Consider the following 20,920-nt stretch of genomic DNA (forward strand, 5'->3'; position numbering starts at 1 on the left):
CTTCATCAGCATCTACTTCAGGTAAACTTTCAGTTTCTGAGTCATCATCATCATCAGAACTTGATGATTCTGAATCATACTTTATGATGAGAGCCTTTCCTTTGCCTTTCTTTGAGGCAGCCACTTTAGGGGATTCCTCCTTAGCTTTAAGAGCAACTGTCCTTGACTTTCTCCCATGTCTCTTGCTTCTTTGATCCATCTCAAGTTCATAAGTCTTGAGCATTCCATAAATTTCATCAAGAGTAGTTTTATCAAGAGCATAGTTGTCTCTTATAATAGTAGCTTTCAAATCCCAACTTTCAGGAAGAGCTAAAAGGAATTTTAGATTTGAACCTTCAATGTCATATTCCTTGTCCACTAGTGATAGATCATTCAAGAGTTTGACAAATCTGTCATATAAGTCAGTTAATGACTCATCACTTTTTGAGTCAAAGTGCTCATACTCTTGAGTGAGTATAGTCCTCATGTTTTTCTTGATTGCATCAGTTTCCTGACACCTTGTCTCCAAAGCATCCCATATCTCCTTTGCAGTCTTGCATTAAATTACCTTATTTGACATGACATTATCAATGACACTATGCAGCAAATGCCTTACCTTTGTATCCTTGACAATAGATGAGATATCTTCAGCTGTGTATTCACTTTTCTCCTTTGGTATGGCCTTTGCTGGCTGATCTGCAACTACAACAGAGAGCTTGGTTGGCTTATGAGGTCCTTCATAAATTTTGTCAAGGTATTCTGGATCTGTAACTTCCAGAAACATAGCCATCTTCACTTTCCATATGAGATACTCAGAAGGTCTCAGCATGGTAACCCTGATAGTCTCATATCGACTGTGGGTTTGAGTCTTTGGAGTTTCTTCAGTTTTGGCGGACTTGGTTGGATTTTCTGCTTCTTCAGACATGATTGTTTAGGATCTTTATTGTATGTGTGTTAATAGATAGGCTCTGATACCACTTGTTAGGTCACACAACACTGTAGAAGGGGGTTGAATACAGTGTACAATATAATCAAATCGATTTAAAACACAAGTAATAAAAAACAGATGTATTCGATATAATAAACTCTGTTACAATGGAACTGTTCTCTCTCAGTGATGAACAAATATCACGAAAACTGCTAGGTTATAATTGTATGAACTTCTCGATGATCGTAACTCTTATAGAGTAAACCTATGTTTGTGTTTATATAGACACACAGTTACAAGATAACTTCTAATTGATATGGAATATAATTATGTCTCTTAAAATATATCAATCAGATATCTTATATAATTCTTCTAGTCCTCTAACTCTTTCCATGCATATCTTCTTCTTGTATTAGTCTCGATCTTCTTTCCTGTAAATCAGCTTCCTTCCTTAACTATTAGTCCTCCAGTACTTAAGTTCTGATATCCATCTTCTGATATTATCGTCTGATAATCTAAGTCCTGATATCCTTAAGTCCTGACTTCCAGTAAGTCCTGATTTCAGTAAGAACTGATATTTCCTGTTAGTTAAGATCTGAAAACTAAACATGAAACATATTAGACATGACATCTCAAATATATCCAACACGCTTAACTCGAGTATTCGCATAACCTAGAAACTCTTAAGAATATTGTTCTTGAGGGAGTTTTGTAACAGTTAATTAAAGATCAATATAAACTGTTATTTGATTCATCTATTTTTACGTTATTTTCATAATACATCAATTTTTTTAGTAAATGTATCCAACCCCCCTTAAACAATTACTTTACTGGGCAACATATCATCTGCTGGAAAGTTGCCCCTACATTGATGAGGCCGAAGGGCATAACCTTAAAACCAAAGACCTCGCGGTAAGTGATGAAGGCCATTTTATCCCAGTATTCATTGTCCATCTTTATCCGATTATATCCTGAGAACACGTCCATAAATGAGAGGAGTTCGTGCCCACCGTGGAGTCGATAAGCTGATCAATATTTGGCAAGGGATAAAAGTCCTTTGGACAGGCCTTGTTGAGGACATAATAATCAATGCATATCCGCCATTTCCTATTACTTTTCTTGACCAATACCATATTAGAAATCCAAGTGGGGGAACTTAACGGTCATAATGAACGAAGCACTCAATAACTTGTCAAGCTCGTCATCAATTGCACCTCGCTTTTCTTTTGAGAATACTCTCCGTTTTTTACAGATGACCTTGATATCTGGATTAACGTGATGTGAGTGTCGTTCTATGACCTCGGGAATTCCAGGCATATCTTGTGGGATCTAGGCGAAGATATTTGAGTATTTTCAATTTAAGCCTATTATTTCTTATCTTGAAGATTTTGAAAGATTTTTACCAATCTTTGTTGTTTTCTCGGAATGACCCGGGATGACCTCAACGTCTATTGTCTCCTCGATCGGGGATCAAGTGAAGCGCTTATGATGTAAATCCCATAGGTCCATGTCCACAACTTGATTTACATTAGGTTCAAAACTTTCTTGTTTTTTTGATTCGGTAGCGATCCAAAGAGGATAGGCAAATCAATTATGCTTATAACCTTTACTTCATTGCCCGCAAAGAGCGGATTCTGAATGGCCTCCAATTTCCTGTCACCCAACTCCATCCCGGAGAATGCATGGTGGTACAATATGTCAACGGAGTTGCCGTTGTCAATGAATTTTTTTAACCATATATGTTCCGACCCTTATTAATATGACTAAAGCATCCTGATGTGTTGCTAAAAATCTTGGTTGATAGTCATCGTCTGAGAACTATATGACTAAAGTGGGGTTAGGCTTAAGTTGTTTTTGCAGCTGAGGGTTTATTTTAAACACCTCCCAAACATATGTTTTTTTGGAATTATTAGAGGAGCCTCCCGAGGAAATTCATCCAAAAATAACATCGATGACTCTATCATCATCCCTTTGTCTATCTCGAGGGATGCCGTGATGGGGATCGGTGTAATGGATGAGTTGTCCTCGCTTAATCTTACTTTCAGTTAAATTGATTAATTAATATAATTATTTTATTGGATGGCATGTGTCCTCATGATATTCACAGTATCTAGTGCTTAGAGGGAGGCTTGGCTTCATGGGCCGAGGTGGACGATAGTCCGACTCTGTTTTCATGATGGCTAGGATTGTAGATTTCTCTGTGTTTAATTTTGTAAATTATTTCCTTTATCGTTGGAAAGGTGTCACGTCTTTTTCATTTTTGGTTTCTCATTGGCGTCACGGACTTGTCGCCTAAGCGACCTATTGTCACTTCTCCTATATTCTCTCGTGGGAGATCGAGGGTTATAGTTTGCACTTTTCTCGTACCTCCTGGATGATGACCTTTTCGGAGATTAGATGCTACCCACCGCTTCTTGGAGAGTCATTTGATATTTTACCAATTGGAATGTTTCCTGAAGAGGTTGGGTGTTCTTTTCAAAGAATTCTTCTAATAACGCGGAATAACGATATTTATCTTTGCCTGCTACCAAGTAGTTTACGGCTAATTCTTCCACCAAATTGAAAATTTGGGTCATGGCTTCCCTGAATCTGTGTAGGAATTTTTGGAATGATTCATTTGGGCTTTGACGACTTGTCATTAGCGAGGCTGTGATCTTGCCACCTTTAAAATTGCTTAAAAAACGAGATTGAAATTTAGACTTTAATATCGCCCATGAATCAATAAAGCGTGGGGGAAGATTAATATACCATTGAAATGCAGTTCCTTGAAGGCATGTGGAAAAGAATTGATAATGGGCGACCTATGAGTGACCACAAAATGCCATTATGTCATTGAAGGTATTGAGGAAAGCTGGTAGGTCTTTTAATCCATCGAAATAATCTAAAGCTAGAGTTTTGAGAGTTCAATCAGTGCCCTCATTTTCGACAGCGCGTGTTAACGGATTTTCCCCTATTATGCCAAACTTAGATGTATTGTTGATGTTATCTCGCAACTGAGCTAATTCGTCTTGCATTCTTTGAAAAGCTTCAGGATCGACTGAACTCGTGTTGTCGACCCTTTGTAATGTTTCTATAGAGTCTGACTTTCTTTGACGGCGCTGAGGTGGTCGCGAGTAGGTGGACTCAATTGAGGCCTCGTCTTCATAATGATAATCCCCGTCGTCAATGATAATCCTCGTCGTCAAGAGAATTGTCATCTTGATCTTCGTAAATCTTTTCCTGAATGAACAACGGGATCGAAGTTTGCTTGAGCTCGGCCCGTGGGCGTATGATTTCTTTTTTTTTAGCAATCCTTTCATGTATGCTACACGCCTCTTCATTGAGGAGCAGTCATCGCTCGTCGGTGGCTGCCGCTTCGCCTAACTCCGATGCACGAACAACTTTCAAACGTTGAATCTTATCCAAGTGTAGCCGCATATCATTTGATAAGACCATTTTCCCGGCTGTAGTCTGGACTCTTGTCTGAGAATATTTCTCTCCTTTTCTTTTGCTTGTCAATAGCTCAGAAATAGTCAGTCGGTGTGATCGGTCATTTGTTATGCCCTCTAGTTGGTGGAATAATCGACGAGGTTAAAGATTTAATGATCCTTGCTCTGGCGGACCTCACTTCACGGTTTCTTTCTTCACTGTTTTAATTAGTTTTTGCACAACAGCCTTGTCCGCTGCCGTCTTGCTGAATCGGTTGGATAGATGAACTATAAAAGAGCTCCCTCTAACCCTAAATGATGATCAGGTATGAAGAGAAGTATGGTGAAGACTTAAATCAACATTTAATAATAATCACCCTCTCTTTAATCTTTATTTAGACCTTTTTCCAACCCTTTATGTGGGGAGAATACATTATATTTACGTGGAATCCCTTTTGGGCCTCTATTCCAAATATATTTATGGGTCCAAAACCGGGTCTAACCATCTTAACTTATTTATTAAGTGGGCCTCTTATTTCCGAATCCTGAGTTCCAACACAAACAATAACACTAGAATAACTCATCATTTGAGAATGTTTTCGAGAACCAATAGCACTAGAACAATTCATTATTTGAAAATGTTTTCGAGAATATTTTCGAGTCCTCGAAGATAATATTAGTATTAAAAAAATCTAATTTGGTGTGTGAAATGGACAAGAAATGAGCATGTGGTACATGCACCTGTGTCGAGAGAGACGAGGAAGAAACAAAAGCGGAAAACTTGTCGGTATCACGAAAAAGAGAGATAAATCAAATAGGCCGTACCTCATTACCCAACAGCCTATTTTTATTAATTGTGTCTATAAAATATCTAATATTATTATTATTATAGTTGTATATTTCTGAGTCACAAAGGGGGATAGCGCGGGGCGGCTATGGAAGAGGTTAGGGCAAGCTCCGAGTGGGTTTCTTGTCATGCCTCTCATGTCACTGTTAATTTAGCAGGTCCCTTCTCATTTTATCTTGCTTTTTAATTAATTAAGTAAAAGAATATTCATTTAAAAGCATTGTACATTGTGTTACTCCTATTTATTAAAAAAAAACATGAATGAATAAATATGTACAGGCATTGAGAAGGTAGCAGAAAGTATGAAAAACTCAATACCAAAAGTGGAATGGGATTATGAAGGAATTCACTATTTTGACAATGGCCCTCTCTCTGTTCAGTATTTGTTTGTACTTGATGCTTTGAATTTTTGCTTTTGGCCTGGTAACCCCCCCTACATTACCCCCACTTGCACCTGTAATTATGTTATTATCTGTTATTTTATAAATGATGTTTGATCATTGGAGTGCTATGTTTATTGTTGTGCCTTGCTTATTAACCGGATCCTAGGAAGCACGGATTTCACTCCCACCACAGTACCAGATTCTTGGGTGGACAAGGATTCTTCTCTCACCCACAAGTGAGAGAAGGTAATGTAGATACTTAAATACTTAATCGGTTAACTATGTTAAACTGCATTATTTTCGTAATCAAATAATAATGATGTTTATTATTAAGGATAATGAACTAATTTAGTTGACTATTTAGTTTATTTTAAATGAAACTCTTTAATATATTCATATATAATATATTATAATTCTCCAAATCCCCATTTTTTTAGATTTACCGAAATTTTGTATCCCCATACTATGATACTACGCACCCCTGCCGCCCCCGCACTCATGACTCATGCTTTCTGGACTGGATTGTAACAAGTTCGGGTTTAGCTTCTCTTCGTTCCATATATCCTTTGCTTTATATTGGACTATTGGTTACACAGAGTTCTTCCATGTAGTTTTTCAAATGGAATTGGTTGCGTCATCAACAGTGAGAATAAAATCTGCAATTCACTTTTGCAGTCTGTAGCTATATCCAAGTACCTTTTTTTTATAGTTAAACTCACACATACACAAGGAGTCGAATCCTTGACCTCTTTTCAGAGAAACCAAGACCTTGACCACTGCACGTGGCATGTGAATATTACATGGATCACTGAGGGGGAGGGGGAGTCAGCTTTGTAGCTCATGTAATTAGAAGAGTAAAAGAGTCTACCACTAAATCAAACTTAGATTATTTTCTTGAACCTGTCCTTTTCCTGTGCTTTTGGATTTATCTTTGCGTGTGAGTAGAGTGTAGCCATTCAGCATGAAGATACTATCACCAGCAGGATTGAAATATCTTGAAAATTCTTTACATGGCTGAAAGCATTATGTTGTTATGTCTTCCAAGTATATATGTAATATTATTGCCAGTCGCCTTAAAACTTTTTTCATGATTTGCTGCTTATTTAAAAACAGACAAGGATTTGACATATGATCATTTGGCTGCGGGATTGAAGGCTGCTCTTCAGAAAGACAAATCTGCTTTTGACGCTGATCGTTTACAATCATACACTGGTAATCTGGCTTCCTATTTCTGGTCATAAATGCTCTGTTATTGGTGTTTATTCACTTTCTTTACTTGAGCTTGTTTGTGTATTAAAATTATGATGCTCTATTACCAATAATATCGGTACAATAAGAAATTTAAAATCCCTCCGCCTGATGAAGGAGTTCCACTTTAACCTTATACATTCAATTTGTGAAGCCTTATCATAAAGTCGATGTCATTGATGTGTACTAAATTGTTTGTACTATTAATGGTCGACAACTAAATTATAATGGCAAACTGTATAAACCAAGATCAATTGTATTTGTGCTATTTGACAACATGTGATTTACACTCTATTGCTAATTTTTGGGTTAACATAAAATCTATAAATGTTCTACAAACTTTAAAACCTAAAATTTCAACAAATTAAAATTTCCGTTTAAATCATTTGAGTTTTAATTGTTTGTTTAGTTGTCATTTATCTGTTGTGTGAGTACACAGAATTGGCGAAATTAAACAAGAAACGGTGCCTCTGACTATTATTCTCGTACAATATATGTCACTATACTAATTTGTTTCTTTTTAATTTATTACATCTGGACATAAACCATCAATTAATCACTATGATCATTTAATTATAATGTGGTTGAGTTTCTGAAGCCCCCTTATATTAACCTTCGTCCCTCTACATCAAGATGAGTATCAAACTGCTAGCAGCGATTTTACAGTATAAGTTGATCACAGTAGCTAAACTCAATGTACTTCTCTTGTGTTTAAGTGGTGACTGCATAATTGATTGTGTCAAGGTCTTGACTTGCGGAAATTACTAAATTGGACAAAGCCACTTCCTCTGGAGGATGAACGTGTGCGCTTAATTCATGAGGTACTGGTCTAATAATCTTGGTGATGGTACACTTCATGTGAATGCTGTGTAACTATCTAAGTTTTCAGTATTGTTACATCATGAGACATTATTCAGATCGCCTAGTTTCTTCAGGTGAATTCTGTTCTTTGGCTTTATAAATGAGATTATCTACTCCCTTGGACTAGGTTGGCTTTGAGCTGGAGAAAAGCTTTGAGGGAAAGGCGTCCAAACTTGTGGAGTCTTGTGGAAAATCCGCAGAAAAGCTTGTAGCTCTTGTGACTCGTTTTTTTCCTGGTACTTAAATTGTTTTGTTTCATTGTATTAAAACTGTATTTATTATATGGAAGTACCCGAGTCATGCCTGGAAATCAGGAGAAAAAAATAGAAGCGGAAAGAAGTTTAATAGAATTTGAAACTAAAAATGAAATAAAATCTCATAGGTCAAAATTTTACTTCATTCCATACATAGTTGGTGTCACAGTCATGGTTAAGATGCTGACCGGAGATGAGGTCTCACCAGTTTTGTTGATGGCCGGATTGGATTAACTTGCCTTTTAGATCTTAAATAACTTCACTCACTCTCAAAGATAGGAGCTTTTAAGTTTTGGAGGAGGGACAAACTCTGTATGTAATAACAAAATAATATAAATTGCTAACTCTGTAGTGCGGTTCTAGGAAGGGCTTTAAACTACCAATGGTTAAATCTCAATCTTGATTTATGTTTTTTTGATAAGGAAAAATGTGAGTATAATCACGTTTCATATTTGCATTCAAGCTTATGAAAAAATTGACTGGACAAAGACTGTTAGATCTGGCATAAATCATTGTTTTGGAAGATGTGAACGAAGTTTGAACAGCGCTATTCCCCTGATAGTCAATAATGTGTAACTTAGGGGATCTGTGCTGCTATAGCTTTCATATTCTCTTCATTATCCTCCCGTTTCTTCCACTTTTTCCACCTACAAAGTGATGGCAAACAGTAGGAGACTAGGATTCCTAAATATTACTGTATAGGCATATTATTTTTAACTGTTACCTCAACATTGTAGGATTTCGTGATCACACGGTCTACAAGGGCCACCAAGTTTTTTTATATAAACGAGCTCAGATATTTGCTGCTGACCTGTGGGGTGCTTTTAAGGGTAAAAGCTATGGAGAATTTCAGGATATAGGTTCCATTACGATGTTTGCAGACTATATTGTTCCAGCAGTGCTTCAACAACTTGGAGTACTTAGATATAGTTCATCCCTGGCCAGCATGATTGAGAGGGGCGCTGAACTTTGTTCAGGCAGTGAGGAGGAAATTGAATTGCGAGCGTGCTCGATTTATGCTGTGGAGAAAATGAGAGAAGTTCTGCATAAGAAAGTTGGAAAGCAGGTTGGTCTACTTTTGCAATGAAGTTCATGTTAATACTTAATACTGGTTGAGTGGCCCATTTGTTTTACACTTTCAAGCAGGAAGTCTCTTTTGTCTATATTAGATTATTTTCCCTTGTATTATGTTCCACAAATTCTTAAATCTTTTGCTTCGTGCTCTTTTTATAAAGCATTCTTCCTCCATTGGTCCTCTTTTTGCGAAAGAAGATGTGGTGATGGAATATATTGTTTTAAGAAGTTTCCCAATGCTCCTGTGTTTAGATAAATCTTAGTTTTATTATTTATAACATGTCCTTTTTGGTGCCAATATATCACTTAAAATATTCTAAAAATATTCTACCAGTGGTTGCATGTCTTCTTTCTATATATTTCTTCCGGGTATATTGTTGCTCTCCCAGTCCCCTCTTCGACGTTTTTACTTCATAAGCGATTTTCGTTATGGGAATTATTTTATGTTCAAATTTATTTTTTCAGTTTTTGCCTGATAACATGGACATCAATAATATAACATCTAGTACTGTACCTTAATTTGAAAAAATTAAATTATTTATCTTGTTATATTTGAGTTTGATTATCACATTAATGTCCTGCAATCTCATTAGAACATTCAATTTATTTTATTAATTTATTACTTTTATAAAGACCAAGATGCAAACCAGGAAGTTAAAAAATTTAGTACTTGGTAGTGGGTCTGGCATATTATCATCCACCATACTTTGTAATACTGTCTATTCTATCTTTTGGGTTTAAACATTCTCCACCAATTTTATGCTTCTAGTCATATGACAAGACCTAGTACAGTCCGTAGTCTATAGTCATATGTGCACTGTCCTTATTTTGTTGGCTTTTCTTGTATTTTTTATTTTTATGTGGTCAAACTAGAAATTGCATTATGTATTAAGTGGTAACTCAGTTCAAAGAGAACTATTCAATTTGCGAAAATTTATGCTTTTGACAATATATGTGTGTCCTTGTTTTACCGGATTTCTGTAGTGCATGCAGTTTTAAAATTATAAGCTGGCTATGTTTTTACCATTTTTTCTATGAATTTTGGGATTTTCCTTCAGGTATTGAGTGTCGAACTGGATCTCTGGTTATGGTCAGTTGGAGTCCAAAGCCCATCCCTGCAACACCACCGGACTCTCTCCATATACTATTAATTTATCTGCTGTTATGCAACAGTGAATTTTAAAGTAGCAAGAATTGACATGCAAGACTTGAAATTACTATCGGTAAGGGTGAAGATAACTTTAGATTACAGAATGTTTGCGCCCCCTAAAATATGGGCATTTGCATGGATTTTATACGCTTGCACACAGCACCTTAGCTGGGGCTTGACCTCCCAGCCTCTGGTACACCAGAAGTTAGGGTTACTACTGCCTTACTGGTAAGTAACTTATTAATTGGTCACTTTATAACCATCTATGAAGAAAGTCTAGTTTTCCCTGTTCTGTAAGAGAATAGCTTCTTTTTTTCCCCATGAAATGTGAGGACCTAATTACCAAGGTGGTTTGAGAATTGTACTCGATGTGCAGTGTTCTCATTTCGACTACTGCCTGTCTTTATTCTTTTTGAAAAATCCAGTACTGTCTTTTCAAAGAGTGTCTTGTGACGCAAAATGGTTGAAGTTCACTTTAATAGTTGCATGTCTGTTAATCAACCTTGGGCTGGTTGATGGTTAAGAACGCTTGTAAGCATGTTCTTTGTTCCGGAATATCTTTATGCTTGACAATTTTATCTTTTTAGCTGGATCTATGACTGATAATTTTATTTCAGGTAATGTACACGAGGTTCATTAAACTCAAATTTCATTCAAAATTTTCTAAACTTGTGAACTTGGATTTGTATCATAAATCCTCGAAGAAAAAAAATTGGGTTGCACTTGTTTTCTACGTGCAGTGAACTCTAATTCTGGGGGTAAAAACAGAACAAAATATGACATATGCCATATGTCATATCTATATGGTTTTATGTTTAGAGATCTAATTCAAGTAATTAAATTTTTACTTTCGGATTTCAAATAAATCTGACTATTATGGGTTTAATTTTTAAACTTTGTAAGTTGATTCACAGTTCAAAGCTTTCGTTTTATCCAGATGATTATTTTATTTAAATGGCTAGTAGTACAAGTACAAAATTAGTCACAAAATTAATTACTAAATGATGTGACAAAACTTTGGTGTTAATTGTGTTGAATTCTTGTACCACCCGTGAAAAAGTCAGGAGGAAGTACCTAAACTGCACCGGGTGATAAGCTGATAGTACAATTACAAGAAATATAAATCCGGGAAGGAGAAAAGTAATCATGTAAAAGAACTTCTAATGCGAAATAAGTCCATTTATGTCTGATGGAGAGCTTGAAGTTTAAACAGGTCACATCTTTTTCAAACATATTTGTTTTTGTGAAAATCAAGCATGATAAAAATAATCTGAGATTAATAGACCAATATGTCTGCATTTCTCGATTGATTCGACTAAAATCATATTCATATTTATTTAAATTTACCTGGATCAGGTTCATATTAAATGGTTCTCGGATTATTTGGTGTTTTGAATTATCGAATCGGATCTTTATATTCTTTTTAATTTTTTGAAGTTTGACAAAATTAATCAAACACATGGTTTAATAATTCGCTTAGTCCCGATTTTCACCTTTCCGGGTCCTAGACTTCACCTTGCGGGAGTCCTCGACAAAATAATAAATCGGGTCTTATTAAAAAATGCTAGTATATTATTTAAAATAAATTAATATTTATGCAACAAAATTAAAAAGAAAAGGCTTCAAAGTTTTTTGTGATTTGATGCATGATATAACAATTTATGAAAGATCAGTTGTACAATTTTTGGAAATTTCAAAATTAATAGCAATAAATTATTCAAACGTAGTTATTTGTATTTAAATTGCAAAAATAAAACCATGACTTCACATTTAAGCTGTGTTCAAAATTTGAATGATGTTTAATATCAATAACTGCATAAATATTTTCGAAAAAAATAACTTTTTAATTATAAGTGGAGATAATTAAGAATTAAAAGAATTTGAATTTTGCAATAGAAAGACGGAAGCCAAAAAAGATTTAATTTTGTTGAAAGTTAAGAGTGTTATATGCTTAACAGAGTGAAATAATTTATAATCTGAAATGAAATCAAAATAAATAAACCCCCTTCTAAGTCATGCTCTGCACGGTTGCGACTCCAAACTACTCTCAGAATGGGCTGGATACACTCAAGGCTCAGACTAACAAAAAGAATCATCATATATTATAATAAAAGAAGTTACCAAGATGTAATATTCCGAGGTTGAGTGAAATTTTTTGAATTCAGAATATATAATATAATATAATATTTATTTTATATTTACAAATAAAACTTCACAAAAAAACTGCAATTTAAGAAATAAATATAAAATTGTCATGTATATCAATATCATAAATTATAATAGAAAAATTAGGTGAACGGCCGGAAAAATGTTAGGAGAGAAATTTTTGTTTGTCAGTTTGAATAATGACAAAATGGTGTATATCAGAGATAAAAAAATCGTGAAGTATAGTTTAATTTAATTCAAACATTATATGTATGTAGCTTTTGTAGTTCCGATTTTTATCGGATCATATTTATCTATCTATATTATACTATTATAAGCAGAACACCCTCTATTTGGTAGTTGCTCGGTAGAGGTGTTCAGTAGTTGTTTGGTACGACAAATAACAACCGTCATATCTAAAGTCAGAAAAATGAGAATCATTGGATACCATAATAAAATATTATTATATTAATATTTAAACTGCTTTCATGGATTTAGGGTGCGAACCCCGTCAACAGCTTATTATATTTAAACCTTTATATTTTTTATTTAAACAATATATTATATTATATTATTTATTTTCAGTCAAGTCTCAAATTATTATAAAATATATATTGTTATAATTTATTATATTTTTCGATTTATTTTTCAACTATTGAAAATTATATTATAAAATATATTATTAAAAACTATCGAATCTTAAAAACAATCTGTGCATCGCACGGGGTTATAGGCTAGTTTGTTCAAATTCATATTCATCTTTCTAATATCAGTTCCTTCGCAAATTCGATCATCAACGGATTGGTTCTTTTTTATGCAATTTATATCCATTTTCAAAATTATAGACTAAATCCATTCGAGCAGGCATCCGGTCTATTAAAAAGTCTAATCCGATCCAAATAAAATTTTAATACATTCTCAATCTTATTTAATTTTTGTAAAATCAAGATTAAATATCAAATAAACTCAAATGAATCTGAACTATTAATAAAAAAACTTAAAAATTTTTAAAAAAATAAATGTTTAGCAAAATCTAGAAAATATTTTAAAAAAGTACATTTATATTGGAAAAATACGATTTGTTAACATATAAATAATGAAAAAAAATACCAAAAATTGTATAATGATGATATACATTAAAATTATAATATTAGGGTAATACGTTGTTGTATAAATATTTACGCATACATTGTGATTATGGTTCGTTTTAAGCTGTCAACGGTACAGTGTACATGATACAAATACCATCATCATGCAAAGACAATGTGGATTTCTGATGTGACGAGGGGGAATTGATATTTTGGGGGATGAGGAATTATAAATTGTGCGGTAGATAGATGAATAAGCAAAGATACAAAATTTAAAAGACTTCAAAAAAGCATCAATCGATACCCTTCGCCTACGTAATACGATGGGTAGGGTCAGTTAAGGGAGGATACAAATAATCGAAAGGCTGTGTGATGCCCATTCGCGGAAACACGGAGACGCTTACGCCAATACTTTGGAATCTAACCCCCCCATCACAAAATTAATATTATGTACATCGGAAGTTTGGAACAAATGTAATCGCGCATTGTCTCCTATTCCTTGTTGGAACTGTAAATTAACAAATTGAGTCGAATTACGTCTGAATTGAGTCAAATTTAAAATTCTTTCTCATCTGAATTGAATTGAGCCGAGTTTAATTTATCGAATAAAAAGTGTTGTTTAATATCGGTTCATAAATAAATGAGTCTAAACCGAGTTGAATATGAGTTTTTTCACAAACAATCGAATCGAACAGAACTCGAACAAAGTCGAGTTGTCCACTAATAGTTCCCACATATTTTTTATTCGACAAACTTTAAAGTATAATTTATTGTTTTACAAGTTATATCGAGATCAAATACTAGTCATTATTATATAAAAATATATACAATCACACCCTACACTTGTTTCTTAAAGTATATCATTTTATTTTTTTTAATTCACATTTTAAAAAATATCCAATTTCATATTAAATTATTAAAACATTCATAACTTTTGAAGCATGCATTATTTATTAAATTGTCGATCTCAGCATTTTTTATGCTTTAATATTTTACTTAAATTTGGTTTTGTAAATTACTAGTTATTTATTTGTGTTTATGAAACTGTGAATAATCGCATACGAATATTTTGTGATAACAATGTTTGATAGTCTTTATACGAAAAAAATTATATCTTTAATTTAGAAATATTAATAAAATTTCTAGAATTATTAAATTAATAATAAATGAAAAGAAAAATGTAGTAATAACAATTTTTAAGTAATTATTAATCCATGTTACTATATTAAAAACGAAATAGTAAAAATTTTGTTGGTAGTCGTTCTGGTCACTAAATCCACAATCCTTAGATATTTCAAATCAATTTTTAAGTACGGTTAGATAGAATCTAAAATTTATTATATAAGGGGATCCACTATTCGAATCCCGCCAAAAACATATTAGTATTATAATTTACAATATATAAGGGAGTGTAATGTTGGAATTCCACCGCCAAGATATTAGAATTAGAATTTATAATATATAATGATTAAAATATTAATAACCAAATCAATAAATCTTTTTAAATAAAACGCATTATCAAATTCAATTCAAATCGAATTAAATTCAAACTAAAGTAACAAATAAAAAAAAAATCGTGCATCACACGTATTTTAAACTATTTATTATTTGTAATATATGTATATATATATATATATATATATATATATATATATATATATATATATTACCGAGTTACCGAGTTCGGGCCGAGTCTGAACTGATTATTAGCTAAACGAGTCCAGTCGAAACTGAACAGACAAAAAACTCGAATAGAGCGTTCAATCATTTGACCTCATTTTCATGTTCAAGACCGGCTCATTTAAGGAAACGAACTGAACCGAGTTCAGTTAAACGAGCCAATAACGAATTTTTTTTACGAACAGTTTTGTTCATTTACTACCCTATTTCTTCCCAAATATATTATCAATATTATAAAAAAACCGAGCATCCGCGGTATTAGAAAATCGTAAACTAAAATTCCATGTGCTATACTAAAATTATAATTATAAAAATTGTGTAAAGATTTATGCATCTAGTGAAATATTTTTCTTTGTTAAAATTTAACTAACCTCGTGATATTAGTTACATTTGTTGGATCTCTGCATAACAATAAAATGTCATTCTATTATTATTTTAAAATAAAATGTTATCTCTATAACAAGAGCTGAAATAATAATGAAATAAATAATTTAAAAATATAGCCAACAATTATATTTAAATTTGTTAAAGGACAGTATCTTAAATATCTTAAATGTTCAAAAAATATTAGATAATCAACATTTTACATTAATTCAGTCAACTGTATTAGACAACATCAGGCTTTTATAAGTATAAAATACATAAATTTTTAAACTTATAAATGGTTAAAATATAATTTAATTGATGATAATATGTATGGGATTTGGATACATATTTAATTTCGCACGATAATCATAATGTTTCCCGCTTTTAAATCTTATTAGTGTCCCAAGTTCTTAGACTGTTATTAATTGAAATAGCAAAAAAAAGATTCCTATTTTTTATCAAGAAAGTGTAAATCCTTTGAAAAAATTGCCAATACGTCCATATATATATATAGGGCGTAATTCATTCAGAGACTAAAATGAACCTAAAACCCATCCCACCTTTTTACTGTTTACAAAAAATATGGTGTATCAACCGAGTTTTTTTCTACTCTCATTAATTTTTGACACGCTTTTTAATATTTATTTAAAATATAATTTTATAATATTTTTTTATTTTTTTTGAATAAAAAATTTTATATTTAAACTTTTATTCAAAAAAAATATTACAAAAAATATTATAAAATTATATTTTATGAAAGTTTTGAAATACATATAAATAGTACACGTATATAATTTGTTGGACGGAGGTGGTAGTTGCTATGCAACCATGGGGTATTACCTATCCATCGATATATGTCAATTTGATATGTCACTGCATTTGTAAGGTTGTATTCCTATTCGACCAATCCTACCGGGGTGTAGGCGTATCCAATTAATACCTTGTGATGAAGGGGTTTATGTTAATTACATACGCCTCAAATTCTAAAAATACCCGTAATAAACTTGCATTTTTCATTTGCAAGTTTATTATTTAAATACTACTCATTTATCGGAGTATAATATTAATGACTGTTCATGATACGTTCTTGATAAAAGCGTTATTATTAAATATTTTAGACAGACGTCGGTCCCTTGAATATTTCAGCGGGATGTAATCGAAAAATGATTAAAATGGTCTTTCACCCAATCTTTTGCGTGAATATTAATCACTCCATTAATTTACAGTTAACAATTTTTTTAAATTACAACCAAGTTAACAACTAATTTGGGACCAAAAAGCACCAGACGTATTTGAGTATTTGTATAATTGTATGTTATTTTTCATAAATTTGAGTATTTGAATGTTGTAAACCAAACATGAAGAAGAACAAACTCAACTAGAGTTCAGTTGGGGACTACTTAAGAAATAAAAAATTCTTTGTTTGTTCTCTCTCCTACTCACCCTCTCTATCTAGTTGGGCTTTATATATACATACATCATCATGCTCCCATTATCACCGTCCTTTCCCCTCTTCTTCTATTCTCCTCATCTCTCTCTCTCTCTCTCTCTCTCTCTCGTAGGCTAATAAATATCCTGCGTTTTCATTTCTCCGCCTCCGCAAATTAAGCTTGACCTAACACTTATTCCCCATACTTTAATAGAAGAAGTATATGTTAGAGCAAACCTACTAACGGAGTAATTTATATATATAGTGAGTCAGCAGATATCAAAATGAGTTGCAATGGATGCCGAGTTTTAAGGAAAGGATGCAGTGAAAGCTGTGTTCTCAGGCATTGTTTGCAGTGGATGGACAGCCCTGAAGCTCAAGCTCACGCCACTTCTTTTGTTGCCAAATTTTTCGGCCGCGCCGGTCTCATGTCCTTCATTTCTGCTGTTCCTCAAACCCAAAGACCTGGTAATATACTCCACCCGTGCCCTCCATTTTTTTACACTTTTATTTTCGGGTATATGCACTTTAACAGTTTTTTTTCTTTGAATACAGTGTTCGATTTTGAGGGTGTTTATCAAAATTCTATTAATATCACGTCATTTTAGATTTAGGTCCACTTGCGGTTGTTTTGATTTGTGATTATTATTACCCATCTTGCTATATTTGTAGTTAGCTTTTTTCTTCCGCTACTGTAAGATAAGGACTTATAACTCTCTGTTCAGTGTTCACTCTTTCTGCTACTTTCCGCTATAATTGATGTGAAATTAATGTTAGTCAATTTGGCAATTAGCCATCCTCTAATTACTTCAACGGTGTAAGATCATTTCAGATTTGAATTGTATCAAAAAAACATCGCCAAATAGTCCCGTCATTCTTACATGTTAATGTAACAAAATAAAATTGTTATATTTGCAGCAATTTTTCAATCCTTACTGTTTGAGGCTGCTGGACGGACGATAAACCCTGTAAACGGAGCCGTGGGACTTCTGTGGACTGGAAACTGGCACGAGTGTCAAGCTGCAGTGGAAACAGTTCTCCGCGGTGGTACTCTACGTCCAGTCTCCGAGTTCTACTCAACTTCGCCAGGGTTTAATGGAGTGTCCGATTCTTCAAACACTTTCAAGCATGGAAATCAGGGCTCGACTTCAAGATCGAAGCGTAGACGTCTATATGAATCGTCAAAGCTTTTGCAAGTGGTTGATCTTGATATCGATCTTGATCTCAGCTTAACGCAAGGCTATGATGTCTCAGAAAAGAAACAGCTGGACACTGTGTCAAGGAACTCTGAGGAATCTGTGACCACAACTTGGTTTGGAGCAGGAGAACCGAAACTTTTGAACTTGTTTTGACTTGGATAAAAGAATTTTAATCGAGATCCATGAGTGCTGTTGCAACATGGCCAAAGGATGTGTAGTTTGTTACCACTACATTAATACATGTATGGAAACTGAGGTTTGTTTTGAGGGTTAATAATTTATTACGGAGTAATTAAGAAGAAGTTTGTCAAAAACTTTGTGATTTTGCAGCAATTGCTCTTGTAGCTTCTTTTGTAGTTAGATGGAGCGATCATATATATGGTAATTTAGTAAAACGGGGTTACAGACTGCTCGAGTTTAATTCAATTTCAATGAATGCTATTTATATTTAAGATGAACACTATAAATTTCAGCCCATTTGATCTATATTGCCTATCATACTAAATATTTAAAACCGAATTCATTTATTTACTTCTTTTATTGTGTTTTCATCACCCTACTGCAGCAACAAATTACATGGTTATCATACTAAATAATTCTATTTTATGATGAAACTCGCTTATAGTATATGTTACTGTTCTCCATTAGTGTATACTTTAGTCTGGAATTGATATTTGACTCAAAATCTTGTGTATGCTTCCCACCAAGAAACATGTTAATTGGACACAATTTCTTTTAAGAAAGGTTTCCAAGTAAGAAAATTAATTCATACTTATTGAAGCGCTTCATATTTGACAATTACATCACCAAAACTTGATTGCAACTATTTACATAACTAAAATACATAATACAAATGCCAATAAAAGGATCAGTGCAGTTTTAGCTGTCACTAAGCAAAAAAATAAAAAGAAATATATAAATTTTCTTCTATTTTAATTTTGTTTGCTAAGATTTAAATTGTTTGAACAGAATTACAATAAGGTAGGCGCTCTCATAGTAGTAAATTATATTGCATTAATTAATGTTTAAATAACATTAAAAAAAACATCACATCAACTAATAACAGTGAAGTATCTTTGGATAATCTAATAGTTTATTACAGTTGCGAGATTCGTTTTGGATTGATACTGGTTTATGTGAGGATGAGAAATAGAAGTAATTACTCTTTATTTCAAAATGTAAATCAACATATAAATAGAAATTAAAGTTGGTTTTTTCGTTGCTAACTAATCAAAGTTGGTATTGATTTTTTTTTCCTTTTCTAACTTATATATATATATATATATATAGGAACTGATCCTCAGCCATCGTTGGATGGAATACAGCAGCCGCATTGTTTCATTGCCGGTGTACTTACCCGCCGCAATGAAACATTGCGGCCGCCCGCAATGTAACATTGCGGCCGCCCGCAATGTAACATTGCGGCTAGTGTATCCCAGCTAAGTTGGCTGTGGATAATTTCCCTATATATATATATATAATTCGATACAAGGGATTCCAAACCTTATTTTTTTCTGATCAAGCCCGATAATTAGTTGGTCTAATAAAAATTTTAACCATAGGTAAAGTTTTTAACCATGTAAGTTGCTTATTGATCAGTTGAATAATTGCACGTAACATCTTGTTCAATTTCTTATAATACAATTAAAGGAACCAATAGGAAGAAGAAGCCATTTGAAGTACAAGGGAGGTATTGCCTTCAGAACAACAAGGGTTAGAGAATCTTGGCCTTTGAAAATCGGCAAAAGTTTCAATGGTTATAATGAATTGTTATTTCGGGATACACATTTTATTGTTTTTCTTTTTCCGGGTTCAGCTGCCATTAACTTTATTGTACTTTCTCATTTTCTCAATACTTATCATATCTTTTTGTAGTAATATATGATTGGTTATTCGCTAATGTTGAAAATCTTTTAATACTATTGTACACTTTTTTTAATATCAAACATAATCTATAAACAAAGTAGTGGCCTCAAGCTCTCGTTATCTAAAATAGAGTTGTCAAGTATTGCACTAGCAAGTTGGCACAAAAAGAGGATTGTTTTTATGTATAAAATATTTATGCTCATTGTTATTTACAATTTTCTTGTTTCCGGAACCTCATATTTTCATTCTATATTTTTAAGATTATGGAAGTATACGACAAGTGAGAACATTAAGTTAATATCAACAAGCTGTAAGTTGGTTGTTTTTCAATGATAAAACCGATTTTCTCTGTAAATTTATTATTATACTAGTTTATGAAGATACGATTTTTTTAAATAATTTTCTTTTCTTTTTATATTTTTTATTGGATATCGGTGAGTCTAAAATTCTGAATAAATATTATAAATAAAAAATTTAAAAAATCGTTCTCTCATTAAAACATGTTTATTTCAACGAGGCATTCATTGTTCACAAATTTTGTATCATAAAATTAAATTCAAATAAATAAATAAACTTTTAAGCTTATAAGTTATTATTACGTTGACGTTGATTTTAAAATAAATATCAAAATTATAAATAATAAGTAATATTCAGTAATATATTATTGCTATCCAGATAATAATAATTAAATTGTATGCAATTAAACCTTTGTTAAATATTGTACAACGCAATATAATTTTTGTTAGTAATCAAGCCTAAATTCTGATTACCTACAACTGTTAAGACAAAATGTAACCTCCAACTGTTAACCGTCCTAAGAGATATCTGTTAGGAGAAAACACACACATATTCGAGATTCAATTCTGCAAATACAGAGTACGCACACAAACACACAACAATATATTTGACGTGGAAAACCCACATCCTAACTTGTATTATTATTTAAAACAATTATCAATAATACATCAATACATAACACCTCCAAACTGATACATGAGCCAACCAATGCTCAAGTA

At 32.8% G+C, this 20,920-nt stretch overlaps 2 protein-coding genes across 2 annotated transcripts; both read left to right on the forward strand.

The window, feature by feature from the left end:
• The first annotated feature begins 5,154 nt into the window (after positions 1 to 5,154).
• On the forward strand, positions 5,155 to 10,495 carry LOC141685505 (uncharacterized). The gene is made up of 7 exons (XM_074490599.1): positions 5,155 to 5,319; positions 5,441 to 5,584; positions 6,658 to 6,756; positions 7,537 to 7,613; positions 7,781 to 7,889; positions 8,645 to 8,973; positions 10,040 to 10,495. The coding sequence occupies exons 1-7, from the start codon at positions 5,250 to 5,252 to the stop codon at positions 10,130 to 10,132; spliced, it is 921 nt and encodes a 306-aa protein (XP_074346700.1). The 5' UTR covers positions 5,155 to 5,249; the 3' UTR covers positions 10,133 to 10,495.
• A 6,357-nt stretch (positions 10,496 to 16,852) lies between these two features.
• On the forward strand, positions 16,853 to 18,464 carry LOC141682601 (LOB domain-containing protein 37-like). Its single transcript, XM_074487292.1, has 2 exons — positions 16,853 to 17,307; positions 17,758 to 18,464. Exons 1-2 carry the CDS (start codon positions 17,124 to 17,126, stop codon positions 18,189 to 18,191), a joined length of 618 nt encoding a protein of 205 aa, XP_074343393.1. The 5' UTR covers positions 16,853 to 17,123; the 3' UTR covers positions 18,192 to 18,464.
• The last annotated feature ends 2,456 nt before the right edge of the window (positions 18,465 to 20,920 follow it).

Source organism: Apium graveolens, chromosome 9, assembly GCF_009905375.1.
Source record: "Apium graveolens cultivar Ventura chromosome 9, ASM990537v1, whole genome shotgun sequence".
Lineage (NCBI taxonomy): Eukaryota > Viridiplantae > Streptophyta > Magnoliopsida > Apiales > Apiaceae > Apium > Apium graveolens.